The sequence below is a fragment of the Pagrus major genome, chromosome 21 (genome assembly GCF_040436345.1).
Source record: "Pagrus major chromosome 21, Pma_NU_1.0".
NCBI lineage: Eukaryota > Metazoa > Chordata > Actinopteri > Spariformes > Sparidae > Pagrus > Pagrus major.
Genome location: NC_133235.1, coordinates 19,564,789 through 19,588,334, shown reverse-complemented (window position 1 = coordinate 19,588,334; position 23,546 = coordinate 19,564,789). Strand labels below are relative to the sequence as shown.

At 39.6% G+C, this 23,546-nt stretch overlaps 1 protein-coding gene across 1 annotated transcript; it reads right to left on the bottom strand.

Annotated features, from left to right (window-relative positions):
- Positions 1-5,355: 5,355 nt before the first annotated feature.
- npc1 (Niemann-Pick disease, type C1) lies at positions 5,356-21,548 on the bottom strand. Its single transcript, XM_073491174.1, has 25 exons — positions 21,435-21,548; positions 18,922-19,050; positions 18,666-18,772; positions 18,154-18,299; positions 17,759-17,926; positions 17,411-17,660; positions 17,184-17,266; positions 16,710-17,080; positions 16,313-16,539; positions 15,197-15,297; positions 14,240-14,342; positions 13,960-14,149; positions 13,535-13,717; positions 13,267-13,381; positions 12,976-13,103; positions 12,510-12,644; positions 12,239-12,328; positions 11,643-11,833; positions 11,046-11,161; positions 10,165-10,294; positions 9,796-9,981; positions 9,085-9,316; positions 8,065-8,178; positions 7,697-7,859; positions 5,356-7,602 (listed from the first exon to the last, which is right to left on the bottom strand). Exons 1-25 carry the CDS (start codon positions 21,510-21,512, stop codon positions 7,520-7,522), a joined length of 3,819 nt encoding a protein of 1,272 aa, XP_073347275.1. The 5' UTR covers positions 21,513-21,548; the 3' UTR covers positions 5,356-7,519.
- Positions 21,549-23,546: the final 1,998 nt, after the last annotated feature.

Sequence of the window (23,546 nt, the reverse complement as noted above, 5' to 3'; positions counted from 1 at the left end):
TACATTAACAGCAGGTGGAACAGCAGGGTTTTGCTGTCCTCTCTTGTGGAAAGTTTCAAGCCTGTTTTACCTCTGAACTGGGTGTGGTCAGATATGTTGCTCCTGTAACCACACCTAACAGTCAGTATGTTTACATTCACACTAATATTCATCTATTGTGAATGACGCCTTATTCCGACTGTAGCTCTTTCCCATTAAGACATGTGGGATATGCTGATATTCAGGATTTTGACGTGCATACAGCTCATTCAGATCTCAGTTAGGGTTTTTACTGCAGTTATCAACACACGGTCTGTTGCCTGTTTATGGTCAGCTCTGTGCGTTGCCTAGCCAACAGTTTGCAAGACTGGGGAAGAGAAGCATGCACAAAAGAATAGCCCACATATCTGGTTGGAAGGAGAAACGCACCTACTTTTGAAATATTATGAAATGCCAGAATATAAATAGATTTTTTGGATATGAACAACTGTTGCAACGCCAACCTTTACAAGAAGGTGGTTGAACGAATGAAAGAGGGAGCCAGTGTTTTTTTGCAAGGTTGCATGTGAACAGGAATATGAGGGGAATGCTCACTGTCATTAGCCGTGTACACAGCTGAGTGGGAATATTATCTTTTTCGGAATAAGGGAAAAAACAGGAATATTTTGTGCGTGTAAACATAGAGAGTGATTGTAAGTAAGTGACATGGTGAGAAGTAAAAACCACTGGTCAAGCAGCTGACTAAACACAATTAAAGTGAGTACTTTAGTCAATTTTCATTAAAGGTTTAACACTCAGAAACTCAAACTGCATCATCAGAATGGTGTGGGTGTGCTTTGTGTGAGGTACTGGTAACATAAGCAAACATCCCCCCAGCTATCATCAGATTTAGATTCAAATGTTTCTGAACTCTAATTTGTTTAAGCAATTACATGACGGATCCATTTTCCAGCAGAGAGCTGCCCACTTCAAACTAGTGAGGAAAACAAGGAGGGAATCTTAAATACAGAAATCTCTCCAAAACTGTTGTAGTTTTGGCAGGAGATTATGTGTTCGTGTACAAACCCATCACTCAAAAGAAGTACCTGATTGAGAAAATAGGCCTCCAGGGTCCTCCTTTGATAACATCACAGATGCTGACACCAAAAGAATCTGAAGTAAGACAGACTTACTGAACCAAGATACTACTGAAACTGGTCTTCAGTCTGACTGTAGCCTCACCTCAGGTTGAAGCAGTGTCCACCTTCTGTGAACACAAGTCAGTTTATGGTGCGTGTCAAAATCAACTCGCAGACATGTGACACATGTATCGCATATTGACATGGGCTGCACTTATTGCATACTTAAAACATAAAATATAAAATATGAAAAGTGTCTTCGTAGTATTACATGTGCTTTTCAGATGCACTGCAATTATAATGAAGCTAATGTTAACCATTGACCTGTGACTTTTGCCCTTTCCTTAAACTTTAAATAAGATTAGAGAAACAGACAAAACAATCTATCAAAACAGAATGGGCAGACAGCTAACATGATGCTATTTTATTATTTTAAACTGGGGAAGATAATATAACTGGTTCTGTGTCTAGGAAATGCTAATTATTTTTCTGTCATTGCTGCAACATAAAGCAAGTTTGAGGTCCTATTTCATACTGCAAAAATGAATTTCCAGAACTCATATGGAAGATTCTCATTATTCACCTGGAAGTCTGAGCTTACTTCTGGTCTACAACATGTTGCCAAAATGTCTTGTTTGCTTTGTGAACAGCATTTTTGCTCATTTTTGTTTTATTGCTTTGTTCTTCAGTATGTAAGGCTTTGTGACCTGAGGTATTACAGCTCTAACTGTGCAATTTCCTTGTCTTTATAGGCAATTAATGTGATTTGTGCTCGCTGTCTTTAGTCTGTTTCAAATTCATGAACCAGCCGCTCTTAAACTGACTGACTATCACAATAAGCCTTGTACAGTATAAAAACACCCCTCCGTCTTGTGAATGCATAACTGGGATTATCAAACTGTCAGGCCTGCTTAACCTCAGCGCGATAAATAGGTGCGACCCCAGAAGCCTGGCCTGGAAATGGATTGCACCTGCGGCTCTGATGCAATCGGAGAGGTCAGTTTCTCATCGAGTGGGAACTCTCCTGCTTGACACATATCCAATGTAAACAAGGCCCGCGGTCACGCCAGTCTCGTGCTGCCATCAAAACAAACAGGCCAGGGCCGAGTGTGGACACATGGCATACGTGGCTTAGTCCCCTCCATTGACAGCCTAATTCCCCCCTCAGTGCCTCATAAAGGGGTCTATTGACAGCCCTTCCTGAGCCCTGCTCACACATAAGTGACCCTCATTGTGAAAATATGTGTACCATCGTTTGGGGCAAGCTGCGGTCTATTGCCCTTCCCTTTAAAATAACAACATTTGGCTGAAACGGCATTTTACCCCTTTCCTGTCATGATACTGTGACTCAGGACTTTTACAGTAGATTGTAAACAAATAATTGAGCAGCAAGCTGTTTGATGTCCTTAATGTTGGATTCAGTCCTGGAGAGACATTACGAGTTTGACTGTACTCGCCGAATCCCACATTTACATAATGTGCAGGGCGTGTTTTTAATGTGAACAGGGCCGTCGATCTGCTAAAATCCTCTTTATTCAGTAACTTCAATGTTGTGTTTCCACGGTCAGGAGGGGAAAGCACTGCAGGTGGACCTGAAAATCTGATCCCCTCTCCGTGTTTGACAAGGCTACCTAATCCCTTTTGTTCCACCCCAAGAGTCTGTTTCAGAGACAGCCGAGCCCACTGTAACAGAAAACCAGTGACGCAAAGCAGGACATTAAATGCTTCTTACACTTACTTATTGATGGATCTTTTTAAAAAAACAACACTTTTTTAAGCAGGTGTGGTGGAGGACACAATGTGAGTTCAAGGACAACTGCACAAATTAGTTTCAGAGGCAGCTGTGATGTTGTAGATGACATTTGATAATGTGCCAGTATTAGGAGGCAGTGCTGTTTCTTCATCATGAGGATGAAATTCAAATCTTTAGAGCCTGTTTTCTGAGTAGCTTTGGTTGTAATGTAATACAAAGCTTTCTAAGCAGACAAAGTCACCATTTCTAGTGTGCTGGAATAAGTTGCTGAAATTGAAATGAGGGGTTGTTAAAGGAACAGTTTTTTTTCTACATTTTAAAACAAGTCCCCATCTACTTCAGTTGTTTAGGAGAATGTTGCAAACTGTTTTGCTGTGAAGCTCCAGAAATGTTTTGCAGACTACAAAACTTCACCTGACATTTCATCAGCATTGGGATGAGTAGACAATTACTAAGTTTTCATTTTTGGGTGAACTATTCCTTTAACTCCGTTAATAAATCAAAGCTGCTTTCCTGAAATTAGAGAAAAAATGTTATGTAAGTTAGCAGTGGTGGAATAGATAACTACTCAAGATAAACAAGAGGTATTTAATCCTTCAATGTAGTTGTGATTACTGTATTTGTTACTAGATTATTTACAGATCTTTTTTCGAGATTAGTCCTGATATCTAAAAGATTAAAAATGAATTCCAGGATTTTATAATCCAGTGTCACCGTCAGACAGCAGACGCTCAGTGGGAGGGAGATTGAGCCCATAAGAACAAATTGTGATATGAGAAGTTCTTACATCACAACATGTGTTATTTTATCTGCAGGAGGTTACACTAAACATGACCTTTCATGACAGTATATTATATTATATATACTAGATGTACGGTCTGAGGCTTAACTGAGTATCAACAATAAACTGTATGGTAGCATTACTAATTAAAAGCCTTTTAATAATAAGTAAACTGCTGGTGCTTTGTTTCGGGATTAAAATATCACCTTTGTGAGTCACGATGACTTACTTTCAGTTTTATTTAACTTTCCCAACCAGCATTTGTTGCTTTCACTTTGGTTTCACTTCCCTATATATATTTAGATTTTTTTAGGATGCACTGCCAATAAAAATTAGTCTTTGACAGCATTAAATGACGTCCTAATCCGAATAGTACTCATATAAACAAAGCTTCTCATTTGCGTTCAACTCAGACTGTTACTAAAGGCAAAGCAGAACTCCATTTCAATTTAGTTTCTTTTTTCATTCCTAAAATTTCTTTCATTCATTACTGAACTACAACAGCCTTGCTGGGCATCATGTGCGCATCGGTGTCATAATGAAAGATGGGGACAGGTCAGAGTCTACTGAGAGGCGAGCCTGGCACATCTTACATAATAGTTCTCTCCCAACCTGTCTACTCTCCCCCTGCAGACAGCACAGCAGACCTGCAGAGGAAATTAATATTTTAATCTCTCAGCCGGATTCAAAGAACAGTCCCCGCTCTCACAGGGCAGCGGATAAATAAGTCATGAGCTGGAGGTTTGTGTGACAACACGGCTGGACAGAGACACAACAACACACCCTGGAGGAAACACACAGCTCGGGGGTTTGGCACTGACTTCCAAATGGGATGTTAGTAATGGTCTTAATATCCAAAAGTTGCAGATCTACACGCTGAACAAGCAGCTCCATTCACAGGCTTTAGTTAAAAGACTCTGTGAACTACTTGTCTTGGACCCTGCAGAAATTTAATTCACTGTAAAAGCATGGCAAGACTGCTTCTCTTCAAGACATGAAATTAGGTCACTCCCACTACATTACTGAGAGCACAATGCAGACAGAGCTCCATGACTGGATTCAGGCGCCACACTGTGGTCGATCTGAACAATCTCAACCATGACTTCTGCTGCAGTTGCAGTAATGTTAACCTTAAAGGAATAAGATTACTGTGATTTTAAAGATTTTGTTTTTTCTTCTCTCTTTCTAGAGCTGCAAAGATCAGTCAATCGAAGTTAAATTCTAGCCTCTTGACAATAAGGATTTGCTGCTTTGTCATTTATGGTAGCACATAAAGAGTCTTTCAATTTTGGACTGTTGGTTTGATAAGAGAAGCAACCGGAGAAGGTCCCTGTGGCCTCTAGGAAAATATGATGAACATTTTTCACATTTTATAGACTAAATGATTAATCAATTAAACATGGAAATAATGGACAGATTAACCGATAATGAAAATAATCACTAGTTGCAGCCTTACCTCATTCTAATAAGGGTTGTATTATATTATATTACATTAAAGGAGACATCGTGTGCTCATTATCAGGTTCATTATTTTGATGCGGACATTGGGCTGTTTAACTTTAAAGATCTTTTACATGCACAAGAATCTAAATAACACACTGAAGGAAAGAAAAAAACTGAAAAAACATGATAGGTCTCCTTTAAATCAAATGTACATCTGCAAAAACAACTAAATGAATTCAGAGGTATACCTTTGTGAAAAAACAAGACGCAGGCTCACTTAATATTTTTCTGAAAACTATTTAATATACGTGTTAAAATACTTAAAATAAGCTTGGTTTAGTCTCTTTAACCGCAATCGTTTTCTTCAATGAGATGATTTGTCCATGTCAATGCACAGCACTGTTTAAATCCAGTTTTTGACTTTTCATCGACACAATTCTTACTTACAGTCCATAAAACATTACTGCATCGTGAAAAACAACCAAAAACACAATAGAGCTAGAAAAAAAACAAAAAGAAGGAATGGTGCTGTTTCTTTAAAAAGGTCCAAAACAGATTCTTTACACCTTGGGGAAAAATGTTAACATCCTCCTTAAACCATATTCAAATTAAACTATATGTTGAGGGGCAGCTGATGGAAGTGAACACAGTCCTTAATGTTGCATTTCTTGTAAAACAAAGCGATTCACTGGAAGGGATTAAAAGACAGCAATGCATGGTAACATAATGTTAATAGTTACATTAAAATATCAATAACTTAAATGTGTAGGAATGAAAAACGCAGGACTGTACCATTATCCAATAATTCTCCAGTATTCTGTATCAACATATTACAAATAACACTAAGTTTAAGTTAGTCCTGTGTCTGCTATTTCCAGTTAAATGAAAAGCTTTGTTTCTTGCCACTTCTTGATGCGACAAATGTTTTGTTTAGCAACTGCACAGCGTCTCATTTACACTTCAATGTAAAACCATTATTAGCATTATTGTTAGCACCCTTTACACCTGGCATCATCATGTATCTTCACTGTTATCACTTAGGGGGTTTTTGCTGGGAGTATTTGTAAAAGCACCAAGCAAGCAGAGATGAACTAACAGTCACAAAAACACTGGAAAAGGACACTTCAAATACATTAACTCGCTCCAAGATGAAATGTTGCACCGGATCATGTAAATAGCTACTTGTTTGGAAATAAAAGACCAGGCATGATGCAGTTTAGAGAGCAACTTTTGCATAAAACTACTAAGAGGTTTCAATTTTGAGGGTGTTTATATCCAAATCAATGAAAAATGGTTGCATTTTTTTTTTTTTTTTATGTCAAGGGTAGCAATGTGTGCAATTAGTGAATTAAATGTTGCTACCCTCACTAGTTCGCGCCAGAAAAACTAGACAGTTAAAAAATGTTACGTTAATGTAAACATTTAAATCAAATATTGACATAATTTGCACTGAAATGTCATGTCTTCACAGTTAAATGTTCAGTTTAAAAAACAAGCATTTGTTAATTATATAAACAGCGCCGGTTAAATGTTGCATCTAAGTTGTTACGCAATATTTTTCGACAGTGTTTAACCTTATGTGTTAGGTTTGACAGTTTTCTTTAGTTTCTTTAGTTTAAACTCAACCCATTTAAAGCATAAAGGGCGCTTTAAGTGGACCCTTTAAGCCGAAAGTCAACACTTAATCCTCAAAGTTCATTTCGAATCCAGTTTGCTTGGGTCAAAACGCACAAGTTGCACAGTAAACAAATTGTTGCTATCTGAAAATGCTACAACTAGCTGGCCTGCTATATAATACAGTATGTAGACAAAGCCCCGGATGTGATAAATACTGATGCCAGGTAATACGAGGGCCTATGATATCATTATTGTTATCCGATAGTGCCAGTGTGTGCGGTGTGCCAGTAATTAATTGATTCATAATATCAAATAGTTCTACAAAAGTCCCACGAAAGTAAACGTTAGAAAAAAAAAAAGAAAATCCTTTTCGTCGTCTGGTATATATTTAAAAAACATGAAAAAACTGACCAGTTTTACCCTTTTGAGTTTTCCCAAATCAAAACAGCTCATAGCATATGGAACTGACGCAGAGTTTGTCTGTCAACTTATGTTGGGGATGGTGTCTCTCCTACTTCCACTCTGTTTTCTGTTCTGTTTGCTCATGCTTCACCTACGGATGTCAGGCTTGTCCTGTAGTGTGAGGCGGCGAAAGAGGTGAAGGTAAAGGAAGGGTGGGGGTCCAAAGTCTTCTGAGGACTATCAGTAAGTTTGCAGTTGGACAAGGCCTCTGGCACTCCCATTCCCGAGTGTATTCCTGAGTTAAATCCGTGCATAGTAGTGGCAATGATGATGAGTGCGTCAGTAATCACAGAAACGGCTTGCGCTCACACCCACACAGTCTCTCGCAGACAGTTAGTTCATTGTTCATCGTCCCAAGCGGGCCTGCTAGTAGTTGAGGAGGCGCTCCCTTTCCGTACCAGCATAGCGCTGGTTAGCAGCAAACACCTTCGCTTTGTTTACTGAAGGACCTGTGAAAAGGAACAGATCATGTTTTATTTCTAAATCTGTGCTTAAATCTTGTGCTTAATGTGTTTGTTTTTTTTTATGTTTGACATTACTGACCGATATAACTGAGCAGGACGGGGAGGAAGATGAGGCCGTGTGTGGCACCGAGCAACACTATGGCCAAGTACATCCTAAAGTAGAAGACCTGGAAGATCTGCGACTTGGAAAGTGCCAGGATTAGGATACCTCCGAACTTTGTTAATGTGATCCCACTGAATACCTGTGAAAAGGAAACAGTGTCATTTAAATCATGTTCGTAATGATGAACACAATTATACTGAAATATAAATCATTTTACAGCTGATTTTATGCCAAGAAGTGAAAATGCAAGCTTGTTCACACTGATATTATCCACAATACCAGGATGCAAAAGCTCCTTGTTTACTTTCATTTTGAGAATTTGTAAGCGGTAAAGTGAGACTTACAGAGCTGCCCATGTGAGCCAGGGCCTCCTCAGCCCGCTCCACTCTGTTCTTCTTCACACTGATGGAAAAAGCTCGGACGATATGACTGCAGAACTCCACTGAGATACCAATACTCTGCAACAGAGGACAGAAACATCTCAGCAGGGAAACATGGAAATGCTGAAATAAAAGCCAACTGGCTGAAAACTTGTTGCGTTGAAAGTGAGTATTTTATAGGCGAGTGGTGAAAAGCACATTGTCAACTGTTTGAAAGGAAAGTTCATTATGGGTATGACAACATTTTCTTCACAAAAGTGAGTAAGTGCTGACATCTAGGGTTACAGTGATTGCGAAACAAAGTCGCTTTGTGTAAACAACACAAGTGGGGTCAGATGACCAGACAGATTGTAAATAAGTCTCAAGTTTAAAGGCACAATCTGTGATGTAGCTGAACACCATCAATATTAAAAATTCTTCTATTAAAAAGTCTTTTGATAAATGTGTTAATATACCTTTAAATATACTGTATATGATACTTATCCTGCCTTTACAGAGTTTATAATTGAAGTGAACAATAAATTGAACATTCCTAAAATTAAAATGTATTTATGAAAATCTAAATTATGCATTGCACCGACAGTAACTTAAGTGAGTCAAAGTTGAAACAGAAAGTAGCAGTGTGTAATCTAATGGACAGTTATAATCACAACTGATTATGTGTCTGACTCAGGTTACTTGCTATGAGGGAGACTGATGTGATTAAATTAGCAGGTAAATTGATGTAAATGTTGTCATACATGATAAAAATAATGGCTGAAACTACAAAAATAGGAAGAACGTTGTAAAAAGATCTCTGTAACCCCAAACTGATCCTCTCTGTCAAGTCCTCTTCCCATGCTGATTTTGCCAATTTCAAATAAAAATAAATAAATTCTTACTTTTTTCTTGCTTTGCTTAAAAACCATTTCACAAGTTGTTTGTTATCTTGCTTGGAATATTATTCTGGTGTATATGTTTGGTGCGATTTATGTTGCTTCTTACCATGACCAGATTCACCAGGGACACTGCGTTGAGGCTGATGCTCCACAGCCACATGACGCCGAACATGTTGACGAGGATCATGGCGATGGTCATGCAAACAACAACTGCTGACCACAGCTCGAAGCCCAACAGCACCGTCGTTACCACGAATATGGATGCCAGTGACGCGCCCAGGTTGAGAGCTGTGTCATGCGCAATGGTGAGGTACTGTTCGTAAAACACGTAGAAGACGCTGTATAGGCGGAGAATTTTGTGAGTTTAGTGAACAGCCCTTAGAAAATTCAATTCAATCCAAGCTCAATTATCTTCTGCCTTATCCCCTCATGCATTTTTAATGGAGACTTATTCCAACATTAAATAGACACAGCAAATCTATTTTTTTAATCTGCACACCATTTTTTCTCTGAATATTTGACCTGCATTAGTGGTGGTGTGACTCTTGTGTTATATAGGACACAGGCGACAGGAAGATTTTTTCAGGACTTGAGGTCAAACAATGTTTGATTTGCTGTGTGCTTATCTATGACCTACTTCCCCCCCTAATACCCTTGAACTTTGAGTTCAAAACAAGCAAAACTTCAGTTACAAGTATTTCACCTGAGAAAACCCTAAAGCAGTGAGTGAAACTAAAATGATTGTCACAAAAACAACGATTACAATATAATTTATACTGAATATTAAGCAAAGGTGCAAATGAGGAACAGGACTTACCTGTAGGCAAAGACTTTATGGTTTGTGGACTGAGTGATGTTGTCAGCCAGTTTTCGGGCCATTTTTAAAGCATGTATGTAGTCTGGGGATTCTTTCAGGATGGTGTGGTAAGTCATAAAGTATGTGGCTCCGACCCCTGTGTTGTCAGGGTACACGTCAACTGCTGTGGCATAGGCTGCGTGGCCGCTGGATGAGCATTAACGCATTGTGAGAGAGACAAAAGAAAGGAAAGTTACCAACCACAACTAAAATGGTATACTGTGAAACTCTAGAAGTTAAAGGGAAAGTACCAAATCACATCTCATGTGGTTTCAATACAAACCACAAAAAGAAGAAGAAAAAAACATTTCAGCAGAGCTATAAGATTACCCTTTTCCACACTTGACGTTGGGATTGTCTGACAGAAACATGGGCAGAAACCGCATGAAGTCGTCTCCTACCGGCCTCTGCTTCCCACTGGGAGTCATGGGCCGACAGTGTACACAGGAGGGATTTACCACTGAAAAACAATATTGGGAATATTTTTATCCATTTAAACAAGAGGATTTGAGAAATATACAAAATAGAAATAAACAAATATGCTCTGAAAGAAAGTTTTGAAAACAATTGAGTAAACGAAGTTGCAATTTGAGGTTTTGGCACAAAAAAAGACTTAAATATGAGAATAACAGAACAGAATAACAACTTTGAGCACTGTGAGCCTAAAGATCTACAGGCTACTGTTGTAAAACAATGCTTGTTGTTATCATAAATGTCTTGATTGAATAGCTGTATAAACATTTTGTTGATTAGCATATTTTCCTGAAACTGCGTCATTTGTTTCCTCATTTCTCTTTTATTTGCTTCCAACTTCCTCAAATAAATTGGCTCTTGCTGATACTCAGGTGACTTAACTGGACAAAAGTTTTTTTATGAGGATCTATTAAAAATGGGATATATCAATGTACTGCATTAATAATTATACAAACATTTTGCTAAACTAATCTAAAGAAACACTTTGATTCTGTTAAGATGAAAACTTGAATTAGTTTGAATGATACTTTTACTATAATTTCATTAATGTTTAGTTAAGTATTTTCATATTTCTGCTGTTCTTTTTGCTGGATTATGCCCTTCAGCGCTATTTGTTTCACTGTGTTTAACTTTGTTGAACTGTGTCAAAAGGCAGTTTGGCAGACAGCAGGATCATGAGGTGAGGGTTCAAAGGGTTCAAAGGGTTCAAAGCGTGTTGACACTGAATTAAAATTTACCCGAGGCGTTGCAGAAGGCCCCAGTTGTGTTGTAGTATCGACAACAGGTGGACTGAGGCTTCACCCAGTCAAAGTAGTCATCAAGCCAGGAAGATGGTGTGAAGCCAATAGTTGTACTGGAAGTAAAAGGAAAAGACAAATTGAGAAGATCATATAATCAGGGGTTAGATTAGACAGACTTTAGCACCTCTGCCTGTTATGAAATCCTGGTGCCATATTAATTCAAATGTTCAGTTCAGTTCAGTTCATTATCTTGACCGCTTTTCCGTGAGGGTCGCGGAGATGTTGCCGCTTTACCCCCCCCCTTTCAGGGGGTTGCGGGGGTTACTGGGGCCAAATCCAGTTTTCATAGGGCGGAGGCCAGGGTATATCCCTGGACGAGTCGCCAGCTCATCGCAGGGCCCGCTGACGGCAGAGGCTGCCACACAAGGTGCCAACTGCGCGTCAGGAGCAGTTTCGGGGTTCAGTATCTTGCTCAAGGATACTTCGGCATGTAGCTCAGTTCCGCCCAGGGGAGCCGGGGTTTTAATTCAAATGTTTAATGTAATTAAATGAAAAATAAAACAAGTTCTGCTCTATTTGCTCATTCTGACTTACTAGTTGCTGATGAGTGAGGCAGCGTAGACCTGCTGGACTAGAGAGTTGTTGTTGCAGCCCACTCCTCCACACACAACATTCTGGCCCTCTGGGCTACTGTAGTTGACACCGTCTTCTACCACAAAGTACACCGGAGCTCCGGTGTGGAGATACTCGGTCAGGTTTTTAAAGTAGTCCAGCACGTACGAGTCCTAGATGGAGGAAAGATCATCAGTGCAGGAATGCAAACCAAGGCTATTAAGCATGTTGTAATAAGAAGACCGTTGCAAAAACGTAATGTAATGGAAATTCAAATAATCACATCACATCACATCACATGCAACTGATTTAGCTTCATGGATGACTGACAAGAGAAGTAAAATCCTCTGAAAAAAAAACTGAGAAGTGTTGCCACTTCTGTAAAAATAATACTAAACTTTATTTGTACAGTTCTTTTCAAAACACAGTTGCAAAGTGTTTTACAAAACCAGATGAAAATCAAGGTGAAAACAGATGGAATATAAGTGATAAAAAAGGCAAAGAAACTAGAAAACAACAGATAAAGAAAATATTCAAGCAGTGTCCACTAGCAATCCATGAACACAGTTAAGACTCACATCGGGCATGGAGAGTTTTTGGTCCAGTCCAATCTCTACTTTATTCACCACAGCAATACTGAAGGAGAGCATTCCCACAAACACTGCCACCTAAACACACACAAATAAAAAAGAATCATCATATAGTCAACAATATTCTTTTTGATGAAAAATACGAGTCTGACAACTCCCCCCGTCATGTTTTATTCTAATATGTTGATGGATTAAGTCAGAGTGGAAACTGACTAGAGACAGATGTGCACGACTGGCAGCATGGCACCGAGGTACTTACAATGATCGGTCGCACCCACTCTTTGAGGATGAATGGGGCATAGACTTTCTTGAAAAAACGGAAGAGAAGGCTGTCCGTCTTGGTTTCCTGACCTTCTGGCAGCTTCACACAGCAAATAATGTCGAGTCGATTCCCCTTTTAAACACAATGACAAGACAGCATTTGATGAAGTGGAACTAAATCTGTAACCAACTTGAAGGATGAATCATTTAAAACGATGCTTTAGTCATGAGATATGTTTTTACTGCCAACAATCACTGCACTGGCCAATAACAATTCTCTGCAAACAACCCGAGAGGAGCTCAGCCATTAAATCAGTTATATTGGCTCGTGCAGTGATTGGTAGGATGAAAACTTCAATCACACTTCTGCATGACATTAAACTGTGGCCATTACAGGAAATCATTTTCACGAAAACCTCACAATCAGTCATCTGTAACCCCACAACCATTTCCCTCAGTCTCACCTCCTGTCTTCTGGCGTCCAGGCCGAGCAAGCTGACAAAGCAGCTGATCTGCAACAGGAAATCAATAAAAACAGCCAAGCCAGCAAACAGGGAGAATGTCCTCACTGCAGGCATGTTGGACAGCGCTCCTACAGAAGACAAAGTCGACAGTTTTATCAGCACATGACTCACCCGGAAACTATGACTCTTTTGGTCGCAATTGGGCGGATTCTGGCCCCAAAGACACTTTTCTCATGATTCAAAATGGTTTCATTTTTCTGTTGGGCTGTATAATAGAGGGATTTATTTTACCAAGGAAGAAGGCCACTGTCTCGGAGAAGGAGGAGAGGAACATGCTCGGGGCTACGTCTCCGAGAATTCGACCAATCTGCTGGTGAAGTTCCTCATGGGGCATCCGCTCATCCCTCTGTTGAGAAATACAAATGGAAATCACTTTTAGCAGGTGTACACGGGTTATATTGGCAGCACGCAAAAGAGGTATTCTCACTGAAATTAGGATCTTATGTTAAGAGATAGACTGCATGAGTTGAGTTTAGTGTATTGGAAGAGGGGAGGTTACCTGATACGTCTGTACGATAATGAAGATGTTGTCTACTCCGACAGCCAGCACCAGGAAAGGAATGACTTCAATCACGATGAGGGTGAGGGGGATACCAAAATAGCTGAAGATGCCCAGGGAGGAGGACACAGAGCTGAGCACTATCAGGATACCTGCTATACCCAGAGAAATCTTAGAGTCCACCTGCATGGGACAAAAGACAACAATCAGTCATTTACTTTGCTTCCATACTTGAGTGGCAGGAAGTTGTCTAGCAAGTTGTACTAGTTTTGTTCTGAAAAGGGTTTGTCAAGCTCTTACATCACAGGCTGGAACACTGAGTAACGTGTAAAACTATTTCAGATATGGATTCTGGCAACACTTGGAGCTATAAAATGCATGACACGTTGTACAAAACTGCAATGACGTAGTTATTAGGCTCTTACCATCATTCTCCTGAAGCTGTGGATGTGACCCAGGGCCAAGGAGATGTAGATGAACATAATGGCATAGCTGATTACTATGGTGCTGATGTCACCTTCGCTCTCTCTGTTTATCTCATCTTCTATACTCCTCTCGGCGTTGAAGGCTACTGTCAGGTTGGGGTTTTTGTAGTTCTTCATGAACTTGATGAATCTGAAACAGGCACACACACAAAAATACAATAAGTACAGACAGTGACACAAATAACAGTGAGCTAAGATGGATTTTACAAACAGAACTTACTCTTTCTCCCAGGCAAGAGCTTTTCCCAGTCTGACGGTGTCGTTCAGGTAGTTGTTGAGTGGGAAGGTGATCACCAGAGCGGTGGCGTTGTTGTAGTTGGTTTCTGTAGAGCAAGAACAACCCTGTCAACAACCACTTTAATAAAGATTACTGAACTAAGCATTCACTTTGGTGGAGAGACTAAAAAAGCACAGATAAAATTTCACAGACTTTGTTTGGTTGTTTCAGCTCTCATAATAATCAGGTTCAACACTCTTCGACCGCCTCACAAGGAACTGACAGCCTGTCCAGTTCTCTAAGAGTAGAATCTAGCATCAAGAGAGACTTTCAACAAGCCTGAAGTGTACTGGAGCACACAGATTTAGGACGCAATTTTTTGTGAAGTTTACTGTTTACAAGTTTACTATTTACTGTTGATTAGGTCCTAATTAGGGGAGATTATTTCAGAAGGTGTGAGTCTCCGTTCTGTTTGATTCAGACGCACCTGGCATCAAAACCTTATTCCTTTAATAACATTTGTTGCTTAAATCCATGTGTGCCAATACACTTGGAACCTTATTCTTATTTTATTCATGATACAATTTCAAATGGTGTGCTTGTAACCTGCTGCGCATCTTAAGAGATTATATTGTATTTTACTGATTCACCTTTGACTGAACATTGCCACAAGTTAATCTACTAGCTCAGCAACCAGAAGAGTGCAGGTTTTTTCCCCATTTAGTCCAATAAACATTTTTTAAGAGGCTATAAACACATCATGTAACTGCTGTGGATGGAAAAACTTGAGATGAGAGAACGGAGGTATGCACACTGATGTCATAGAGGTGCTGACCACGATGAAAGTACAGGTGTGAAGGAAGATAGTCGACTGTCACGATCTTCCTTCATACCTGTGGATGGAAAAACTAACACTGATTTTGACTCGTCTAAAACAGTAAAAGTGTAAATCAAGCTCACCGTCATAACCCCCCATGGCGAGCCAGGGAAAGATGGGGCCACCAAAGGTGCCTAAACAGGGATCATGGAGGAGGGTGGTGTCATTGAGGGAAGCTGGTGCGCTGTGGAAGAAAAGACCAACAGAGTTAATGATTAGAGTTAGCCCTTGAAAATCATAGACACCAGTAGGCTGACGCATTCATCAGTATAGATTTTGACATTATCTGACCTCATTGGAAAGCAGTGAAAAAGAACAGATTGTACAACTTAATTTAATGTATCTTATTTGTAGGGGGACCATGTACAGTATTAAACATAAATGTTTGTAACACAACGTAACATACGAGTTAGCTTAGAGCCAATTTACATCTGCAGTCCTTTGGCAGGTCATAACTGCATGATAACCAATGAGGAAGTGTGATTGTGCTATTTTAAGAAGACACTTTCCCCCACAACCGTTCTTAGAAAATGCCAGCATCTAAAAAAACAATAGACTCGTGAGCTGCAGGTGTTAGATTTCAACACTGTTGTATTTTCTAGCAGTTTTAACCCTTTTTACCATAGGAACTTTACCTGGACCTACAACAGATTTCTGCTGGCAAACAAGATATGTTTACAACAGGGTTGCTGCAGTTAAATTTAAGACTTTTTAAGTCCATTATGAGTGCAATTCAAGATCTATATCATCTATCTAAAAAGGTCCCCCCCTGTAAGTTTTTTGAAGAGACTGGGTCGTGCTAGGGCTCCAGATGTGAATACAGAACAATTTTGGGCGATAGCGAGCATTTACGTTAACAAATTACAGTTTTAACTCATTACTTCTAGAAGTAGATTCTTTTTTGATGACAGGAGATGCCATGTTAGTCCACACACCACATCACGACACACTAGCTGGGTGTGCTCCGATTGATTAGTGACTATTGGTTTTGAAGTTTTGTTAAAGTGAAATCAATACAAATTTTTCCAAAAACAAAAAGTGAGACTGTAGTTAACACAACTTTATGACATTAACATTAACTTTGTAATATTAACTTCATAATCCAATCAATTTTTAAGTAGTATCAAAATCATACCTCATTTAAGGCCTAAAACTTAGATTATTGAAGTTAAGAACCAACTTTAGAAAAAAGAAATCACCTGACACAGTAGAGGAAGTGGCTGTGAAAGTCAGCATAAACAAAAAAGTCATCTCCTATACTGTGGTCTAGCACAGCGTGGCTGTTCTGGAAGTAGTTGAGGACGCTTAAGATGGTACAGTTGTCATTGTACGGGGCCAGCGGAGCCAAGCAGATGTCCTTCATGGTGACGTTTTGGCCCTCGTATGAGGCTACAAGGCCTTCGATATCGAGCTGCAGATCCAGCACCTGTTTGGTTACGGTTGAAAAAAATGTGGGTAGGAGAAGAAAGGAGAACCAATAAACCACAGTTTCAGAGATGCAGCTGCTCCTTGGATGCAATGTTTATATCTAATCTGGTATGATACAAAACAAACCATGGCTTTAATAACCAAGTATTGCTAATAATCATTTCCCACCTGGTGCAGGATGTCTTTGTCCAGGATGGCACCAAATGGGACGTCCGATCCTCCAAAGTATGGAGAGTAAGTGAAATTGACAGTGAGTGGGGTGGTTATAATGAGCTGCACAGTTCTAAAGAAGGGTCCAAAGTGGCTGTCAAAGTAGTCCTTCTCTTGGCGAGCCTGGCTTTTGGGTGACGACCACAGCTCGACGGGGTCTGTGGTGATTTTCATATAGACCAGACCCCCAGAGGAGGCGACCACCAGTATCAGGCTGCCCAGTAGGACCACAGAGGGATGGCGCACGCAGAAGGAGCCCCAGGAGCTAAAGAGGATCCGCAGATAATTCTCGAAGCGCTCACCCAGTGTTTCACAGCAAGATGCATTTACTAAAATGGGAGACAGACTGGGAGTTAGTTGCAGCAATGATACAACAAAATTATTACACCTCAGAAGCACCACAATTTGACTATTTATCATGCATTACAATACCTTGGTCAGGGTTGTCACTGTTGAGAGACAGGGGGTTATTGCTGTCCAATATGGGGCCATACTCAGACATGATGGTCCGTTTCCTGTTCGCACAAAGAACCACACAAACCAAGCTGGAATGAACTTCTAAAGCATGCATCAGAACCAACATGTTCCTTTTCAGCAGGTGAGGGTTTGCAGGTATAACGCATGAATTCTAACAGAATAAATCACAAATGGACCCTTACCTGTAACACCAAGCTCCCAGTACAGCTCCAACAAAGATGAGCAGGAAGGCCATGTAAGAGATCCACATGATGACCGTCATGGCATCCATGCCAAGGATTGTCCAGGGAGGGGGGAGAGGGGGAGGCACAGGTTTGGGGCCGCAGGCGTTTGTGCAGTCCTGACAGGAGCAGGGACCTGAACCGTCCTCCAGGCCCTCAGTACAGGCGTATGTCTTGTTATTCATGGGGGTGTAGCCAGACACCGGGACATCTAATGTGAAGAAACAGCACAGTGAATTAATCATACAAAGAGCTACAGGTGTTGCATCTTTTTAACTTGCATAAAGGAAGCAGAACCAGATGACTTACCTGAGAATATCGGGATGATAGGGAAGGGAGTCTGTCCATTGTTAATATCGAACATGTACTGTATCCAGTTAGTGGCATTGCAGTCCTTTGCATCCTTCCCACACAGCAGCGATAGGGCCTGCACATTGCTGGATGGTGCCTGGACATCCCTACAGGCATTGTACATGGCTGAAAGGGAAAAACTCAAGTTTTTCATCAAGTTAAATGCCTGTCCCCTATTCTATTTGCCAAAAAAAATGTAACAGTTATGACTGCTAGTCACCCACAGAATTACACAACTGAGAGCATGACTTTATTTTTAAATAGGGAACTGGTGGAGTTTTCCCAGACATGTCATGAAAATAATGACGGAAGCCGTTTCTCATATTGCAATCAGCATCTGGCTGTGGACTCACCGTTGGCAAATGTCTGTCCAATATAGTACTGCACTTCCAACACATCGGTCCCGTTGACTTCGGTGACATTCATGAACCGACTCTGGTGGGGGCTGCACGTCAGCTCACAGAAAAGGTTCATCAGGTTAAAGAAACAGGCGGGACACCTGTGCACAGACATTAAGAGTGTGAGAAGCAGAATAATAAAACAAGCTAAAGTTTGAGAGTGTGTAACACTTGCAAGGAAAAAAACAAGGCAATAACACATGTAGTGAAATAAAGTCCACAAAGCATGGCAACCTTGTCAAATCATAGTCATTAGACCTGTGAGCCAGTCTGTCTCTAACCCACTATTTGGAACATGGAAAGCCAAGGCTTGTGTGTCAGAACAACATATAACATTTGAGCAGCGCATATAATGACAGATTTAAAAAGATTGAAACTCTTTGTGTTCCGAAATTGAGAGGGGGAATGATAATGCCTTTCCAAGCATGTCATGTGCTCCATTAGTGACTCATAAAAGCAGTGCATACCGAGACAGGAACTGAAGGGGCAGCTGGAGGCTCCCTTTGAGCGTGTGCAACTGGTCGACATTGCAGCAGAGGCTTCGGTTTCCGTAGTCATACCCGGGACAAAGCTCCTGCATGCAAACACAAACCGGATGACGTCAGTTTGATACAACATTTCCATAGTGCAAAAATAAAGCATGCTGTAAAGCAGAAGTGTGTTACAAAAGATTGTTTTGAGCATCAAATATCAGAAATAACAAGACAAAAAGCATGTCTGTACCATGAGAAGGTCAGAACCCTCAGAGGGTAGCGGGACGGCAGAACCGTTGTAGTTGCAGTTGTACTTTTTTCCGTGCACCTTCTCGGACTCTCCACACTCGCCATACCACACACAGTGCTGGGCCTCAACCTGATACAAAGACAACAGAAACACAATGATCATTTGTGCGGTGTGTTCATGGAATGAACACATTTGGCCCTTTTGTTTCCGTGTTCTGGTCTGCATACAGAATATTAATGTTTTTCTGCAGAGTCTGTTGAATCTTATGTCGCCTTTTACTGATTTTTTTTTTTTTATCTCTTGTGGACAAGAACAAGGTCTTACCAACAAAGATAGCTCAACCACACTGACTTCCTCTTAAGGCTGCAGTGGACCATGTGACTTATTTCTAGCTGCTCAAAAAGATTTAAGCCTTCTGATCGTAGGTCAAAGCTGTTCCTTTACACCTTGAGGTTTTATATTTGCCACATTTAAACTCTGGGTGTGTTTCATATCCTGTGTTTCTAGTATCTCGTGCTTTGAATGTCTGAAAATATCAATTTCACTTCCGCAAAAAAAATTTTTTCTTTACAATCCTGCATTTGAAGAGTAAGCCTTGACACAGACAGAGAGTCTGTTTAGTCACATTGTGCAGTGTTATCTTGACTAACCCATCAAAATAAGGCCAGAAAAAGGAGAACTGTGGTCAGACTGCTATGGCAACATAACAGCATTCTGTCAATGTTGTTATGCCTACAATCAAGACCGATTGAGCACTTGAAATATTTGCTTTAAATCCAGTGTGTTCAAGAAAATGCAATAATACAATTAAGACATGTTTAATACAATTTTAGTACTATTTATAGCTTCTGCTGGCAAAGTTTTCCGTCATCTGTCTATTCAGCATCAGAGTTCTCACGTGTTCTTCATTGGGAGGGTTGACTTAGGGAAGTTAATTCACTTACTCTACAAACTTTTGTGTTACACTCTGTCCTTCTTGTGCTGTGGGCCTGAGTTCAAGGGCAGCCTTCAAATGTAATTACTTCTTTAGTTGGAGTTTTATACAGCTGCAGACTAGGTCAGTTCTCCATGTAACTATACCAACTGTTTGTCCAAAGTCCACTTGCAATAATCAGAACTAGCTTTATAATACTTGTCTGTATTGAGTGAGAACCAGAACCCTGCAAGGTTTGTTCAAAATGGGTCATCATAAGCATAACAGTAACCTGATGTACGAACCCCAACCCTGCAAGAGAAACTGACAGTATCTGTAAATCCTTTCTGCTTATACAAATAATCATGGTTTTCAGGTATCCCACATCCTTGTTATTTTTACCATTTTGCTGATATCTTGAAAGGGTCATCATTAATCAGATTCAGATCTGATGTTTTACCCACAGGTTTGAAGTAGTGCTATATGTTGAAGTGCATTGACCTGATTACCTTGAAAATACTGATGACAAGTGAGAGAGTGGTTATCTACATCTGATTAAATCAAGGAGTAGGGACACATGGTATGGTTTGTTTTGAAATGACATCTTCACCAGAAATAGGAACAATTGACGATTGGATTGACATAATTTATGGTGTCCTGATTAAACAACAGGACGAATCTTTAATAACATTGTAAAGGTGGATGTTGTATAAACACACCTTTATACTACTCAAAATTAGTTAAGGATATGGGTGCATATATGCATGTGCATAGATAATATGGAATTAAAGTCAAATGAGGTTGATGTTAATCTTTTTTTGCAAAAATTACTATCAACATTCCACAGATTTTGTTGTCTTTCTCTTGTAATTTCTATGTACTTGCCTGTTTATGTCTTATTTATTATGACTACTTGGACATTTAATGCAGTTCTCTAGACTTCTGTGTTTTTCCATAGTTTCTACATTACATGTACACATGGTAAATGCAAATAAAAGGAGAATTTCCCACAGAAAAACGTAATTTACCCACAGTTTTCAAACAGCGACGGTAAAAATGATTTAGCGTTAGCTAGCTATCAGGCTAGCATCCAACCTATCTCACGTCTGCAGCTATAATAACTTGCTAACGTTGTAGATTCGGCGTGTTCATTACAGCTTCGTGAGCAACAACACGAACTGAAACACGTTTATTTAAGCTTTATATGATACCTATTTGAAAAGGGGTGGTGTTTTAAATCTGTCAAGACGTGACAGAGGAAAACTTCTTTCGAAACACCGGCTCTGGATCCAGGATACAACCTGTATCAACACAGCCCGTCTCCAAGGAATGTCAAAGCTAACGTCTGTTTTCGCTAACGTTACGAGACTGCTCCAGTTTCCAACTAGAAATAACACTAGCTCCTATGTTTACGCCACTGTTAAGACAACTACAGGCTAACGCTATTTTTGCTTGGGATAAGTAAGAGCTGAATCCTCAAATAGCTCACCTGACCTGAAGCTGAGTTTCGCTAACCCACTCAGATAAACACCACACTGTCAACTGCAGCCCGAGCTGAGTCATGTTTCAGTCACGAACACGAACGTTAAGTTACGCTTACCCATCGAAAATGTCCTTCCGACAGGAGTATGATGAAGAAAAGTACAGATAAAAAGCTTCTCCCTGGTAGGACTCCCATCCCTCTTACTGAAGCGATCGACTCGAAGTGTCAGTCCTGTTAAACTTTCGCATATCTTGTTGATGGTTTCTTCTTCGTCGGATGATTTGTTGGGGGCGGAGACAAAATGTTCTCTCAGTGCTGCCACCACACGTCGCCGAGGACGAACTACACCTAAAAACCATAACCGCATTAGATAACACTGTAATTAATTTGCCCTGAAAACCTATTTTATCAATGAGCTTCTCAATATGAGCGATGGTGTTTGTTTGTTTGACAGAAATATATTTATAAAATAAATAATATCAAACTTTGTCAGAGATATTACTATAAGTTCCTGGATTTATTTTATTAATTAATAACAGGGACTAAAAAGGTATAAACTTTGAATCACAAGAACAAAAGTATGTAAAAAAATTTTTAATAGAAAGCAGTCAAGGCAAAAAATACTATAGACACTCAAAAATCCCATTCGACGCCAGTTACATAGTTTAAGATGTACATTTGAATGTACCAAAAACAAACAAAAAAGATTAGTTCATTGGTGAACACACTTTAAATGTATGCATATTTGATTCTTCTTTAATTAAAGAAGGAAGGTTATTTCCTGATATTACACCTGAAAACCTTTCCCTATTAAGACTTGAAACTTCAAAGATCAGTTTACTGCCATGGCTATGTTGTTATGACAATGAACTTCCAGGAAAACTAGCTATGGACCCTTTAATGTAATAATCCTACACGCCTTGTTAAGTATTACTATACTATTGGATGCTAAAGTAACAACAATTCAGGTTTTATTACAAATATTGTGGTTATGTGAAAAATAAGCAAAACAATATGTATTTGAAAACCACATCTACAAATCAAGATATGATGATTCAATCCCAGATTTTTATTACTCATCAATGACATTAAACACTACTTTGACACAATATCCTCCTCAAACAAGAGGCCCGTTATCTGATTAATGTGTGCTCTTTTTTATGTTTGCATGTGAACACATCCTCCTTGACTCTGTTATTGTTAAGGATTTGTCTCTCGGAATAAAGTCTGGGGAAATTGTCAATCAAATCTGATCAAAGCACACCCAGACAGTGCTGACGATCAGATTAGCTGAGCATTTAACTGACAATTTTTGTGTTAAACGCCTAATGTAATCTCAGGATGTTTCTTTTCTTAGCTTTGACTGGTGCTTAGCTAGCTGTGAATACTCAGTGTTAAGAAGAAATGTTCAGATTTGACATCTTCAGATGCTTTATATCTAAACTCATAAACATTTAACCTACATATCATTATTACATTTTTCCAAGTTGGTTCCCAAACTCAAACATCACTAAAACCTACAAAGACAAGAACATGAACCCAATCTAACCATTAAACCCCAAAATCTAATCCTAACATATTATATTAACTTTTTCCAACCAAATAAGTAAATATTTGACTCTTTATTTAACAATCTTTGACTTAAACTCTCCTAATTAACCTCAATCTTCTGTGTGAGCTGTTTTTTGAGCTTGGGGCTAATTATAATTGAAGTGTTTCGTATAATACATTCCCCCTCAGGTCAACATTTTAATTTCTACATTATTCTCATCTGTCCTGAACACAGCAGAAAGCACGATATCCTGAATCACTCAGTTTCCCCATAGTTAAGACTGAAGCCACCTAACAGAAGTTAATCTAGTCACTTAGGAGTTAAGCAATTGAATGAGCAATGTAAAGGAAGATGTATGAGAACACTTCGAAAGCGCACCTTTGATCTATTTAAACTATAAAGCCATTGTTTTATACTGTGTATACAATGAGATTTTGTCCCCTTATTCTCAATCAAGCTCCCTTTATCTCGTCAGTGGTAGATTCAAAGTATCAGCTCTCGTTTGGCTGATTATCTTCTAAAGGCACTTCATCAAGGTGTTCCTTGAAGTGTTGCAGGCATTAAGATAAAAAGACTGAGTTGATGAGTGAATCCTTTCAGGCTCTCAGTCCTTCTTCCTGTATCTCACCCTTAACCAGATAAAGCTGGGGGGGGGGGACAAAAAAAAAAAAGCAAAA

Bases quoted from the DNA above. Each gene is read 5' to 3' on its own strand.
- npc1 (XM_073491174.1), bottom strand. From the start codon at position 21,512: ATGGGAGTCCTACCAGGGAGAAGCTTTTTATCTGTACTTTTCTTCATC. The intron at 16,540-16,709 runs GTGGGAAATGAT...GTAACCAAACAG, and splicing joins ACAAAGACATCCTGCACCAG to GTGCTGGATCTGCAGCTCGA. The intron at 8,179-9,084 runs GTAAGAAGCAAC...CCTCTGTTGCAG, and splicing joins CCCTGGTGAATCTGGTCATG to AGTATTGGTATCTCAGTGGA.